The sequence below is a fragment of the Haliotis rubra genome, unplaced genomic scaffold (genome assembly GCF_003918875.1).
Source record: "Haliotis rubra isolate DU_JTF1 unplaced genomic scaffold, ASM391887v1 Scf1106, whole genome shotgun sequence".
Classification (NCBI taxonomy): domain Eukaryota; kingdom Metazoa; phylum Mollusca; class Gastropoda; order Lepetellida; family Haliotidae; genus Haliotis; species Haliotis rubra.
In genome coordinates, this window is record NW_025765011.1 from 67,917 (window position 1) to 81,825 (window position 13,909).

The 13,909-nt window shown below is 39.9% G+C and overlaps 1 protein-coding gene across 1 annotated transcript; it reads right to left on the minus strand.

The window, feature by feature from the left end:
* Positions 1-2,939: 2,939 nt before the first annotated feature.
* LOC124287211 lies at positions 2,940-12,005 on the minus strand. The gene is made up of 10 exons (XM_046723713.1): positions 11,859-12,005; positions 10,628-10,726; positions 9,299-9,409; positions 9,007-9,052; positions 8,054-8,097; positions 7,798-7,884; positions 6,223-6,268; positions 5,967-6,010; positions 5,738-5,818; positions 2,940-5,292 (listed from the first exon to the last, which is right to left on the minus strand). The coding sequence occupies exons 2-10, from the start codon at positions 10,707-10,709 to the stop codon at positions 5,192-5,194; spliced, it is 642 nt and encodes a 213-aa protein (XP_046579669.1). The 5' UTR covers positions 10,710-10,726; positions 11,859-12,005; the 3' UTR covers positions 2,940-5,191.
* Between the last annotated feature and the right edge of the window lie 1,904 nt (positions 12,006-13,909).

Consider the following 13,909-nt stretch of genomic DNA (forward strand, 5'->3'; position numbering starts at 1 on the left):
AATAATGTGTTGGCATCTAGAGCATGCACAAGTGCGTGGATACAGGCGTTTTATAAATAGAACTTGTTATTATTATATTATGATCAACATATATAACTGATTATATATATATACTTTGTATGATTTATCTCAGGGAGAGATTACGGTAACGCCACACCTTCCACATCATCAGCCACACATCTTGAGGACCCTCCCTACTCTGTGCTGGGTAAGTCACTGAATACATATAGAGGATACACACGAACACATGAAGTCTCGTATCCGATCAACCTCTCTCTACCACAATGTCGAAACAATAGCCTACCAGAAGAGAGACTGAGTTTAACATTACTTAGATTTATTTCTAAAAATCTTAACAGTCTTCCTCCATACCAAATTATCATATCAGTGTTTTTCTGTATCGTTTTCAGGTTTCACAGACCGAGATATGTATAATTACGTCATGTTTGGATCGATATGTGGCTGTATCTTCATCCTGGTCAGCGCAGCATTTATATTTACAGCGTGTTATCTGCACAGAAAACCAGGAAGTGGCACAGTCACCTCAGACTAGAAGAAGAACGTGACAGACAACCCGTGTTTATGATACACTACACGGGTACATGTGATACACCTACAAATTCACACAAAAAACCAATAACGCTGTCTACTTCACCGAGCTGCCGCATTTCTTCTTTGCTGAAATCCATTGGAAACGCATCTCCCTATTATCATTATTCATATGATATTCAAAACGAAATTTGAACCCAAACTGTGTTTGAAGTAATCTGACTATGACAGATAAACGTGATGCACACCGAGAAGCACGTGCACCCCTGTGTGATCACGTGACCCACCATTTGCTAAAATGGAAATCGCGTGACAATGCATAAAACGTGGCGAACCCACAACACGAACCCACAACACAGATAATTCAGCTGTGTACCAAAATCACACTTGAAGTTTGAACAGCACTAAACTGTCGACTTTAAATAATGCCACGTTTATCAGCCCTTGAGAGAGAAAGCGCTGTTGTGTTCCTTGATACTGGTTTGTCTACAGGTCAGTTGGCCAGAGGTTTAATTGTCACAATTAAAAAATCGCCAGGTTATCACAGCACCTACGACAAACTGGCTCGATACGTGATCGACCACACCCAGGAGTACCACGTGTCACGATAGTCGCCGTCCAGAACGGCCGCTACCAGCCGTGGACGACGATGTATCATCAGTCCCCAGACAGTGCACGGCGATGACGTCGAAGATGTGCAGCTGTACTCGACCTTCCATTGACTATGTGAAAGTTTTGAGAATGTGTGAAATTTCAGTTTGACTCCCGACGTTGTTATCGTTAATTTATGGCTGCACTAAATAATGACTGCCTTTGCCTTTTGTTCTGTGTATTTCCGTCTTGATTGGCAATTTCAGTGTCAGTTGGAACAAGTTCTTTATTTATTTACCATGGACATGAAACGTTTTATTCGGCTGGTGATGCGTTTCTAATGGATTTCAGTATATTAGGTCATGTGTTAATTAATTAATATCCAGTTATGTCTCACGTGTGTTCACCCACTACTGTATATGGTGAAGGTATTAAAATATGTTAACTTCAAACAATGTTGACATGTGATTCAAGGGGCATGTTGGCCAGCCGGTATTCAGGGTTTGGTAAAGAAGAATCTTTGCAGGTCGTACGAGGCGACCAACTTGAAGGATCGATACAGTGAATTGTTCGATTACGTATCACCATGACCCGAAGGTGTCGATAGTGGCTCACAATATCAATCACTGGATTGTCTGGTCTGATTGTTTACAGTCAGCTGTCATAAACCGGGAATATTGCAAAGTTAAACAACTTAAAAAACATCCGAACCAGTCACAAGAGCGGAAGGTCGCGGGTTCGATTCCCGGCCGCGTCATACCAAAAGACGTTAAAATATGGTACTTGTTGGTCCCTGCCTGGCACTCGACATTAATGGGTACAACAAGGACTGGTCGGCTCGGAGTCAGTATAATGTGACTGAGTGGGGTGTTCATGCTTAACTGCGGCATGGTATCTCAGTGAGCTGGCACTATAAAACCAGCTTAAATCTGGGCTAGTACAAGCAGCCGCACATACACACGCATGCACGTCGTCATATGAGCGAAATATTCTCAAGTACGACGTTAAACCCCATTTCAACTCACCTCACCGATCCTGTCACCTCTAATAATTATGTGTTAATGAAGGCCATTACCAAGACGACAAATATGTGCTCCTCAAGATCTGTACTAACCGGATCTTCACGATCTGCGTCATCACAGAAGGATATGGCACACGGGCGTGCTAAAACTGGCTGCAGGAAGTGGAAAGTTTTGCTGCAAATGTGTCGAGGTGTTGGGCGAGAAATACTGAACTTGTTCCCTTGTTAACTGGGAACCTGGTTTCTGATCATATTTTAAGTCTCTGGAAGGACAAGGTGCCATGACAAACTCTCAGTGCAGGAGTCTGCTGTCTTTGTTCATGATAACAAGTTATGGATCATCGCGAGTGCGGTGCTTTTTAGGATTTATTAAAGTGCATGAGTGAGTTGGTTTTTGTCCCGCTTTCAGCAGTATTCGGACAATATCACGCTGGGGGACACTTGAACTGGGCTTCGTACATTGTCCATTTATGGTGAACTGTGGTGGTGTGTGGTCCTGTGCATAGAGCTCAGGTCACAAAGTAGGTGAAGTTAAGCAACGGATGGGTGACCGTGTTTAGCAGCTTGACTCCTGAGAGTTTCTTGGACTTCAGCCCCACCCCACAATGAAGCACATGTGATACATGTGGTCTCACCTTAGTCAAGTGAGTTTGTCCACAATTGCTTCCGTTAACCCAGCACCAGCGCCAGGTAATCTGTCAAAATCGATCCAGGTGTTTCCTCATGGCAAAAATATAAGCAAAATGAGTATGATGTATTAGTTACAAGACAATATCGACTGATTTTGACTGATTTATTGATCGACACCATCTGTATGCCAGTCAGATCAGGCAGTCATGGTCTGTTCAGTGTCAACATACAAACAAACACATATGTTTATGATGGCACTATAGTAAACAGACTGATATCCGTTTGTAAACAAAGGCGGTAGGTAGCAATCCCAAAACCTGTTGTTATAGGAAAAAAAACTTGTTTTAGTTTATTTGGTATTTATTCTTTCACAGCGCAGTTACAATGGCTAACATGTTAAAATCGCTCAACAATCTACACATAATGATTCGCTGATGATGCAGCATTGGTAGAACTTGTTATGGAATCAGAACTTAGTTACAGAGCTGACATTTCAAAATTTGTAGAACGGTATAAATCAAACTTTATATTTTTGAGTGTGCAAAAAACCAAAGAAATGATCAATAAATGCTGTAAGTATTGAAGTAATAAAATAGAAAGGGTAACTGAATACAAATATTTGGGTACTGTCTCAGATTCAAAACTCTCCTGGAACGAAAACACTGAGAAATTATATAAGAAAGGACAACAACGCTTGTATTTTTTGTCGAAGTTGAAACATTTAAAAATCGGCCAAACTATCATAATGTTATTTTACAAAACCTTTATTCAAAGTGTCATAACCTTTAATTTCTTCAGTTGGTTCTGGAACCTGTCTGTCGAGAATAACAGCAAATCCTCAAAAATCGTAAACACTGCGTCTAAAATTATTGGGCTTCCTATCGAGAGTATCGGCAGTTGATATGAGCAGCAAATTTAAAAAAGGCAAACAAAATTTTAAGTGATCCTACTCACATACTCTTTTCTGAATATTCATCATTACCTTCTGGACGCAGGCTGCGTATGCCGACTTTTAGAACAAACAGGGTTCGCCACTCATTTGTTCCAGCTAGTATTAGATGTATTAACAACTAATTCAATGAATGACTTGTCTTCAAACTGTCCAAATTCAAGTCAATATCAATGTTTGTGTACTAAATTGATGTATTTATATCTTGATTATTTTAAACAATGTTTATCACTTGCAGTGTTATATATGGCTGCCTTTTGAAAGATAAACTGGAGAACTGCGTATGATGTAAAAGAAATTTCCTTTGGGGATAATAAAAAAAATCATCTCATCTCATCTCATCTCAGTTTACTCTACAATATATTCCAAGTATACACATGTTAGTCAGTAGCAAGGATGATGTGGCAGGGTGACAACGTGTGAAATCCGACTGACAGCAACTTATTTGTTAATATCTGTGTCCACCGATTTTGTGTACGTGAAAACATATTCACAGCGAAGGTCAGTGGAATAGCTCCGTCCAATAAAGTTGTCAATTTTCAAACACAATCACGCGCCGCCAACCTGTCACAGTCCAAACCAGGATGATTTGGTTTCGGGTGTGGAAGGCCAGGCAAAAGGACGACTTTTGGGGGTGACATGGTGCAGAACATGAGGTTTGAGAGGGGAAGATGCGTGGACTGTGTCAGAGTGGTGGAGATGTGGTTTGGATCGTGTCAGAGTGGAAAAGATTTGAGTTTGACCGAGAAAAGGAAATGTTTTGGGTGTGACAGTGTCAGGAATCGGTGTGTTGATTTGTGAAGAAGAGAGTTGTGGTGTATTACTTTGTGAGGACGGGGGTTTTAGCGTGTTGGTCTGTGAGGAAGGTTTGAGCTTGAAAGGTTCCGACGATGTGGTTTTGAGCAACTTTCTAATAATATGGAATAACACGAATGGACGTCATTTATTGCACGCAGATTGGGATTCGAACCCGGATCTTCGACATGACCCACTGCTCCCCAGTCACAGTTCCAACGACTGAAATCCAAGTTTGGACTTTAATACTGTTACCACCGATTTTATCAATCATTATAAATAAATTGGAATAATGTTGAACAATGAACAAAAAAAACTGCAAGTTACAGCAACTGCACTTAGAACACATTTCCTGGGTGTCAATTAAAATTAATAATCAAGTAATGTCTGTAATTCTTAACAATAATATTTCGAATGGAGATTGTAAATTGCATGGCACCTGTGAGCGAAAATACACTCTTGAAGAGGACTTTGGGATTTGCCTTTTCCATTTATAAAGACCAGATTTGTGAATGTCACCATCCATTGCAGATACTTCAAGACGTTCCGTCGCAAGTCACTTGTTCAAGCGAACCGCCATGTCTAAACAACATGGGTTATATTAAAAGGACCCAAGTAATATAAAAGGGTCAAGTGAAGGAGTACGTCAGCAAACTTTATATCGGCCGAGCATCTCCAGAGTCAGGAATGGCGGTAACAGGAACAGGGTCGGGTTGTGTTGTTTTCTCCTGAACTTTGTTCAACCTTGAAACACCGTCTGAAACAACATACATGGATAGTATGTACACATTACACAACATACATGGATAGTATGTACACATTACACAACATACATGGATAGTATGTACACATTACACAACATACATGGATAGTATGTACACATTACACAACATACATGGATAGTATGTACACATTACACAACATACATGGATAGTATGTACACATTACACAACATACGTGGATAGTATGTACACATTACACAGGCGTGGCTCCACGGCCGGTTCAAGCCGTCTGAAACAACATACATGGATAGTATGTACACATTACACAACATACATGGAAAGTATGTACACATTACACAGGCGTGGCTCCACGGCCGGTTCAAGCCAATTCACGTGTTTAACAGTCTTCCATAACTAGATGGGTGCACGTGATAACTTAATATGTAGTTAACCTCGACAGAGTAAGTAACGTCTGCAAACCTGTGACCCCGTCTGTGTTCCCCAGATCCCGAGTGGCTTGACTGATCACATCAGATGACCTCTCATACAAGTGATTCTCCACTGCAATACAACGGAATTGTTTTCAGCTCACGTATGTGTTAGATATGTTTGCCAAAACATCAATATCTCAGCACTAGGTTTCGTTGTATTCACTGAAATATGGTATGTACCTAATTACTCATCTGGAAATCTAGAGGAATGTTCTCACCCATTATGTCGTCGTCACTTGAGTCGTGTTGGAGAGTTGCGTTACTGAAAGAAATATAATTTATAAATATATATCAGCTGATGAAATATACAAATATTTATTCTCAACAAAAACATGCAGGTAACTTTAAAAGCAAGGTTAAATTTTGTCAATTCATGGAATATAAAGATAGTTGTTGGGTGATAATATATATCAATGTGCTTATTGTTGATAGTCACATCGAGTTTGGAATTCCCAACAATGGTAAATTACACACCTGTTTCCATTCCAAATGTCTGGTGGCCCCTCCTTCACAGCGTATCCTAGAGAAACATACGGACAGTGTGGCAGGTGACAACAGGTGAACTCTAGGACACATGGCAGTCACTTCCTAGTCGCATCTGTGATCAGGGCTCCAGTGTATGTTATACAAAAACAGATACCTAACGCCATTGGAATGGATATCATTTGTATGGCGGATATCAGAGACGAGTGTCATCTGTTATTTATATGTGATGCATATGGCGATTTAAGAAAGGAGTATATTCCACACTTATCAGATTTTTATCACCAGAAGACGAATCTGTTTATTTAAAATTAGCCCTTCTTTAAAGTGGCATTTTAGAAGTTGGGAAGTACAATATAGAACAAACTTTTTGGATAACAGCATGCTTGACAACGGTTATGGGGCGCGGAGGGCGAGCTGGCTAACGTGCCAGGGTAGTGATCCAGCGAGATTGAGGTGCCGAGATCGAGCCCACTTGTGACCGGGTGTAAAAACCTTGGAGTCAACTTTGTGTACAGACTCTTTCCGTGTTGTCACAACCTCTAGTGTACAGTACACAACCCTGTGCACTTAAAAGAACCCACAAATCCGTTGGTATATGACCAAATGGTGGCCACATGAATACGTGCAAACACCGGTACCTAGTTGCGGGTACAGTAACGTGCAGTAAACTTGAACAAAGTACTGTGACTAGTTGTCCCTGTCCACCCAGCTGTGAATGAATACCTCGTTAGGATGAGAAAGCCACAATAACCCGGTGCACCTAGTGGCAGCATTAGTTGTATACTCCCCAGGGAGTTGAGATTGATAATACGATGTGCCGTTGAGATTGACATCCAATGATCGAGGGGAAAAAATACCAGCGCCTTGAGCATGCACTAGTTGCCTGGATATGTGCGCTATATAAATATCCTATAATAATAATAATAATACAAGAATCTGTATCGAAACGTCGCACTCACGAAGAAAAGATGTTGTTATCCATAACGTTTGTTCTACAAAATTAGCCCTGTCCTTAACACATTCGTTGACATTAAGAAAAGTTTGATTTCTTGTGGCAACTAATTACACAATGCGTTCCACTATCTGCACAGTCCATACTTTGCCTGTCATTATGATATTATGTCTACGGGCCGGAGGCCTTATGCACAATAAAACTATCTTGATCTTGACAGAGATAACTGGATGCAATGTCCATATTTCAGCCCCAGTCAAAGTGAAAACACAAAGTGGAGGAACAGTGCAATAACATCACTGCTTTGTCTTCTAAAATCCTGTCATGACCAACGTAAATCCTGCGCTACCATTGCTCTGGTTTATTTTGGGTTGTGACAGTTAACGGAAGGGTTCGTGTTGACATGTGACAAGGTAGGGAAGGGCTCGTTCTGGGATCTGACAGAGTAGGGAAGGATTCCTTTGGCATGTGACCGGGTACGGGAGGGCACGTTTTGGAGTGTGACGGGGTAGGTAAGATGTATTTTTGAACAATATTCCAACGATATCACGGCCTGGAATACCACGAATGGACGTCACTCATAGCACTCATGTTGGTAATCAAACACAGACCTTCGACTTGACGATCGTCCGCTTTCCCAGGATCCTGAGTAGCTGGACTGATCACATCCGCCGACCTCTCATACACATCATTCTCCACTGCAACACAACGGAATTTTTGAGCAGTAACGCACATATAATATATATGTATGTTAAATATTTACCAAAATTGGTATATCAACACTCGGTTTTGTTGTGTGTAGTCCACATATAGAAGGACATATGCACAATTATTAATTGTATTGTAAAAACTATAAACTGTTCTCACCCATTATGTCGTCGTCAATTGAGTCGTGTTGGAAGGCTGTGTTTCTGAAAGAAATATCAAATTTCAACAATGCCATCATGCTATGCAAAATGAAGACCTAAAAAGACATGTTCAATGCTATACAAACTTTCAAATGAAGGTTAGAGCTCATACATTAACTGGCTCTGCAAGGACATAGTATTTAACCGTGAGGTGATTACTTTGATCTAGAAGTAGTCCAGGAAGAGTGGAAGTATATTGACCTATAAAAATATATACACTAGAACGTATATACATTAGAACGTATTTTGGCAACATTGCCTATTGTCGAGTGCCAATCATGATAATTTTGAACAAACTTGTATATTTATTACAGCAATTTTCATTCACACACAGTTTCACTTTCAGAAAAGGACAATAAAGGTATTAGTTACATGTAACCATGCATATGTTCAAGTAGCTAGTCTGATGGAATATCAAAATATGCAATTTAACATATTTTTTATTAAATGGTTTATCTGATTTCATAATGATACCAAATTCGCAACAGTGACTAAATCGGACTTTTGAGCACTTACTTCAACCATAGCTTGGATCATTCATACAGATTTTCCAGGATATATCCCGACTGATGGTCACTCAACATAGGGTCACTTTACCTTGGCTAATGTACGACCAGACACTGTTAACCATTGTTGGGTAATACACTAGTACTGACTACACGTCAATGTTTAGGTTGTTTAGAGTCTTTGAACGGCATTTAGAAGTGATAAATATAAAGGCGAGCATTTATGGAGGTCAACTTCTTTATTTTGGGGGACACGACTTTTCGGAGTACATTGTATATTCTTACTCCTGCGTCATTCAACTGATGAAAGAGTAAAGATATACTCCGAAACGTCGTGTTCCTCAAAGTCCAGGTTGTTACCAATCACATAGAGTCTGGGATTCCCAAACAAGGGTAAAAAACTCACAGGTTTCCATTCTCAATGACTGGGCGATCCTCCTTTACCGAGTGTCCTAAAGAAGTATACAAAGACTGAGTTTGAATTGTTTGTACGGTTTTAAAATGAACGTTCATGAATTACTTTTGTTTCGCATAGGGAAATGATTTAACAAGATACACACAATTTTGAAAAGAATAAATGTATTTGACATTGAATATGAGTAGCAGTTGTGATTTGATACCTCTGATCGACTGATCAGAACAGTAACTTTCACACTGATGAGAGAATGTGTTTTATGAATGAACATTTTAGGCGATACCTTGACGATGTCTCCTTTTCTTGAGGCACACGACTCCAAGGATGCAGACAATGATGAAGGCACCTCCCCCTCCAATCGCAATGTAGACATATTTGATGCATACTATTTGTTCTGTGGCAGAAGATACAACTTATAAATGGAAAATTGTAAAAGAATCAGAATTAGAAAATAAATACAAACAATTACAGTTTAAAATTCTTTACTCAATTTGCTTTGAAATTTATATCTGAACAAATTAAATGTTAAAGATAGTAAACTGTGTGAACACCGTGGCAATATCGACACAATCAGACTTTATATGTTTTATTGCTCTCATGTTTTACAATTCTGTCTTTCCTATTTTAAAATGGCAAAAGCAAATATTCAGATAAGGTATATCCAAATTACAGAGATGTTGTATTATATGGCCTTAATAGAGACTCTGAAGACTGTAAATTATTTAATTTTGTATTGATGTTTGCTAAATTTATAGTGTATCGCTGCAAAGTCACTAGAAGTGATTGTAATTTTGACACTTTCATAAAGATCTAAAATTACATTAAATAATACTGAAACATACCGGAAAAAATGTAAGTGAAAAAGTAAAATCTTTATGTGCATAGTCTTTCCCACTTATGACAACTGTATTATCTATTATGACCTATCATTTTTAACACCAACACCCTGGTATGTCCATCCACGTGACACTGTACAGGGGATGTAAACTCGTGGAATCTGATTGTTAATAAATGATGCTAAAAACTAAAGATAAAGGGAATTTTACACTGATGACGGTTGTGTGATATCCGTGGGGGATTTAATGCAACCTGATATTAAAATACATACAAACTTCACATGACGTTATGTTTATATATATGAACCAAAGAAGTTAGGTTTGCAACACCTCTAAAACCAAAGGGTGAGTGAGTGAGTGAGTTTAGTTTTACGCCGCACTCAGCAATATTTCAGCTATATAGCGGCGGTCTGTAAATAACTGATTCTGGACCAGACAACTCAATGATTGTCTGGCATGAGGGATACGATGACATGTGTCAGCCAAGTCAGAGAGCCTGACCACCCGATCTCTTACGACAAGCATGGGTTACTGAAGACCAGTTCTAATCCGAATCTTTACGGGTGTAAAACCAAAGGCTAAACAGTATATGCACGTAACTGTAAAAAGTGTGCATTATATTTGCATGCAAAGTCTTTCTCCTTGGGTGTTGTCATGATCATGCTTTTTGTTCATCGGATTCAATGTAACATTATTGTCGAGATATGACACTAACATAAGATGAAATGAAGATATTTTAAAAGGTAAAAGAAAATGTAAATAAAGTCAGAACATACTGTTTTGTATATCTGGTCTGCTGTTGTCCGAATTTGACGTCAAGAACGTTGATGTCGGCGTTGACGATCCATATGTCGACATACTTGTAGTCGTTACATCTTACAAACAAAATCAGATTGTTATGCTTAACGCTATAGTGACGACAGCACAAATACACTCTGACAGAAACAAGCATAAAACAACTCGCAACAGTTGAAAAATTAGACGAAATTCTGCTGATATGCAACCAAAATGAATACAAAATATGAACTTCTCATGTCTGTATGCATTGGGACTATTTGCATGCGTCGGGAAAGAATAAGTGCGACCAAGAGCTACTGAGAAAGTGGGGGAAAGGCCACCATGTAGAAGTATGGCGGCCAAACAAACCAATATCAGATAAACGTGTCACATGAATGGTTTGGATATGAAAAGATGGATTCTCATCTGACGGTCATCTTCACTGTGAAGCAAGTGAAAACTGACAGAAGCTCAGCCCGAACAATGTCATCGGTCGATTGCAGACAGGCGACTCGGCTTCGGTCGTAGCCAGGTTTTTGCACGCATCGCTTAACACCATTACAAAACTATAGGACCTTATCACTTTCTTGGAACCTTCATCCGCATTGTCGTCAATGGGACTTCACTGGTGTCAACGACACAGAGTATGGCCACAGCATCGATGGAGACGTGTTTGACTTAGTGATGTGTTTTGTGACGGAAGACGTCGTGTGTACGAGGAAGCCCAACACCCAAGTACTGACATGACCTCAAGGTCTCCAGATCTAAATCTCATCGAACATTTTGGGGATGTTCTTGACCAACGTCTGTGATCACGTCAGCAACAGCCACAGAAATCCAACAGTTGGCACAAGCACTGCAAGAGGTGTAGGTGAACACTCCACAGGCCACAATTCGTAATCTGATTCCAATGGGCGCTGATGCAATGCAGTTCTTGACTCTCATGGGAGCCATACACGATATTGTTAACAGATGACCTTCACCTTGACATTCGATGAACCTCGGTCAGTCAAAAAGCCAGATTTAAACAAAGCAGTATGGTCTGTTGATTATTTATACAATACATAAATTATACATCTGAAAACCACTTTTGCGTTACGGTTTTTGAACATTATAATATATTACAATCACTGAACAATGAAAGATGGAAGTCCAGGTCAATTGCGTGACTCACTCTCACTGACACACAGCGACGAGCAAAGCGTTAAGAACAAAGGATAAAGCACTTACTGATAATCAATTTGACACTCGTTGCTCTTGTAACTTGTCCTATGTTACTCACAGTGTTGTTCTCACAGAACCACACAGATCCACTGTCCAGGGTAGAGTTTAGTGTGAGAGTTACATTGTGTTGGTGGACATCACAGCTTACTGTGACACGTTCTGCCATGTGCGTGTGTGGAGATTGGCTTAGCTTCCCTAGCGTGCAGTCGTTTTTTGATCCCATCTCATAATTGGTAGTGAAAAACATACTATCATTCAGATACCAGTTGATACTACGGCTACCACTACTTCTGTTGCCACATGTTAAGGTGAAGAGGTCACCTTATGTTGCTGTAGATGGGGAACCAATCAGATGCAAGCTGCCTGCAACATAGATCCCTTGACAATGAAGATGATGGACAATGGACAACCACTAGTTGATCATAGCTTATTACTGGCGCTGCAGGAAGTCAAATGCCCTTAATATATGCTGGATATACTTCAGATGAAACTACGCATAACATCGTACCGTTTCCGGATTGGTTGGGCAAGTACATACAAGTAATTGATACACCGCATTTCTAATTTAACTGAGAAGCAGACAATTATTTTCCAAAATGTTATGTGCTATCAGCTCAAAGGTTTATTGCAAATGAGGTTTCAAAATAAGTATCTTTTCCTTTGACCGTACATACTGTGTAATATAAAAATAGACCCACTATGTGTTGTGGTATTTACCAAAGGAAATATATTGACTCTCACCTCCTTTGGAGAGAACAACGAAATTACATAGCAGCATAACTATCAGTGGGCTCTCCATCTCCATCCGCATTAGTTCCAGACTGGCACAGCACATTGAGTCTATACGATCAGATTGAACGGACTGAGGTACACATATCGCTGTTTTACATCAACACTTGATACTTCTTATATTCCAACTCCTGAACTTGTCACAAGAGAGGTCACCGTCTCAAAACATTGTCAGTGAAACTACATCTCCTCTAATGAATCCAGGGAGAAACACATTTAAAAGGACAACACAAACACTGCTAGGTTAGTGTGTCACATTTCACTTGAAGCCGTCTTTTTCTATGTTCTTCGTGGTTTGTTCAAACCATATACAGAGCCAGCCAGAGCCTGTAGCAATGAAAACCGTTATCAGTGGCTCTCTCGTGTCATGTTCACGCATATGGTACGTTAGTAAATAAATCATGGTCATTCACAGAATGAATACGAACAAGGATTTAATGTCCTTAGTTGAATAAAATATCGCCCGGAAAATATTTCTATAAAGAGGGGAACGCTATGACGAAAACCGGCTATTCTCAATAACCAGCACACATAACCAGGAACTACGACAAACGAGGGCAGTGACAAACAGCGTCATCAAAATAGAACCCGGTATTTCAACTTAACTGACTGAAACGAGGAAAGATATATCCTGCACAGGACTGTGGGTTCCAGTGGCTTTTGCAAATTATGGTGATCTACCCGGCAACTGCCACAAACTTTACTTCTCCCAAAGAAAGGTAATTTGACTAATTCTAAAACCTTCCTGCCTTGTACGTGTCTGAATACACAATGCAAACTATTTACAGGGTGTCGTACAGCAGCCCGACCGTCAGGAACGGTCTGTTTTCATCTCGGACGGTCAAATTTCAAAAGTAACCTCTCCGGTGTTCTGGTAGATATTTGTACCCCTAACAGTAAATATTTCATAATATCAGACAGGTTCTCTTGTCGTCAGTTTGAGGTGTTTAAGGTATTATGGTGATTATGTTAAACTACTTACGATTGGACAGTTTATGTTACGATAACCAATTACAACACGCGTACTTTCGGTTTACCTAAACTCGGTGCATTGCCTGTTAGTGCAAGTTTGTATGCTGACTGGTGATTGTTTTAAGTTACCAGTCCGTCTGTCTAGCTTGGAATTTTTGGAGTTTTAAACACTGCTTACAGGCCTTGTAGCATCATACTACACCTCCAACGAAGACGGAGCTCGACGAAGGAGCTGTGATAATTAATTGTTGGCAGAAACGTTAACCTCTAAATGTGTTGGGATAAATTATGGTAAA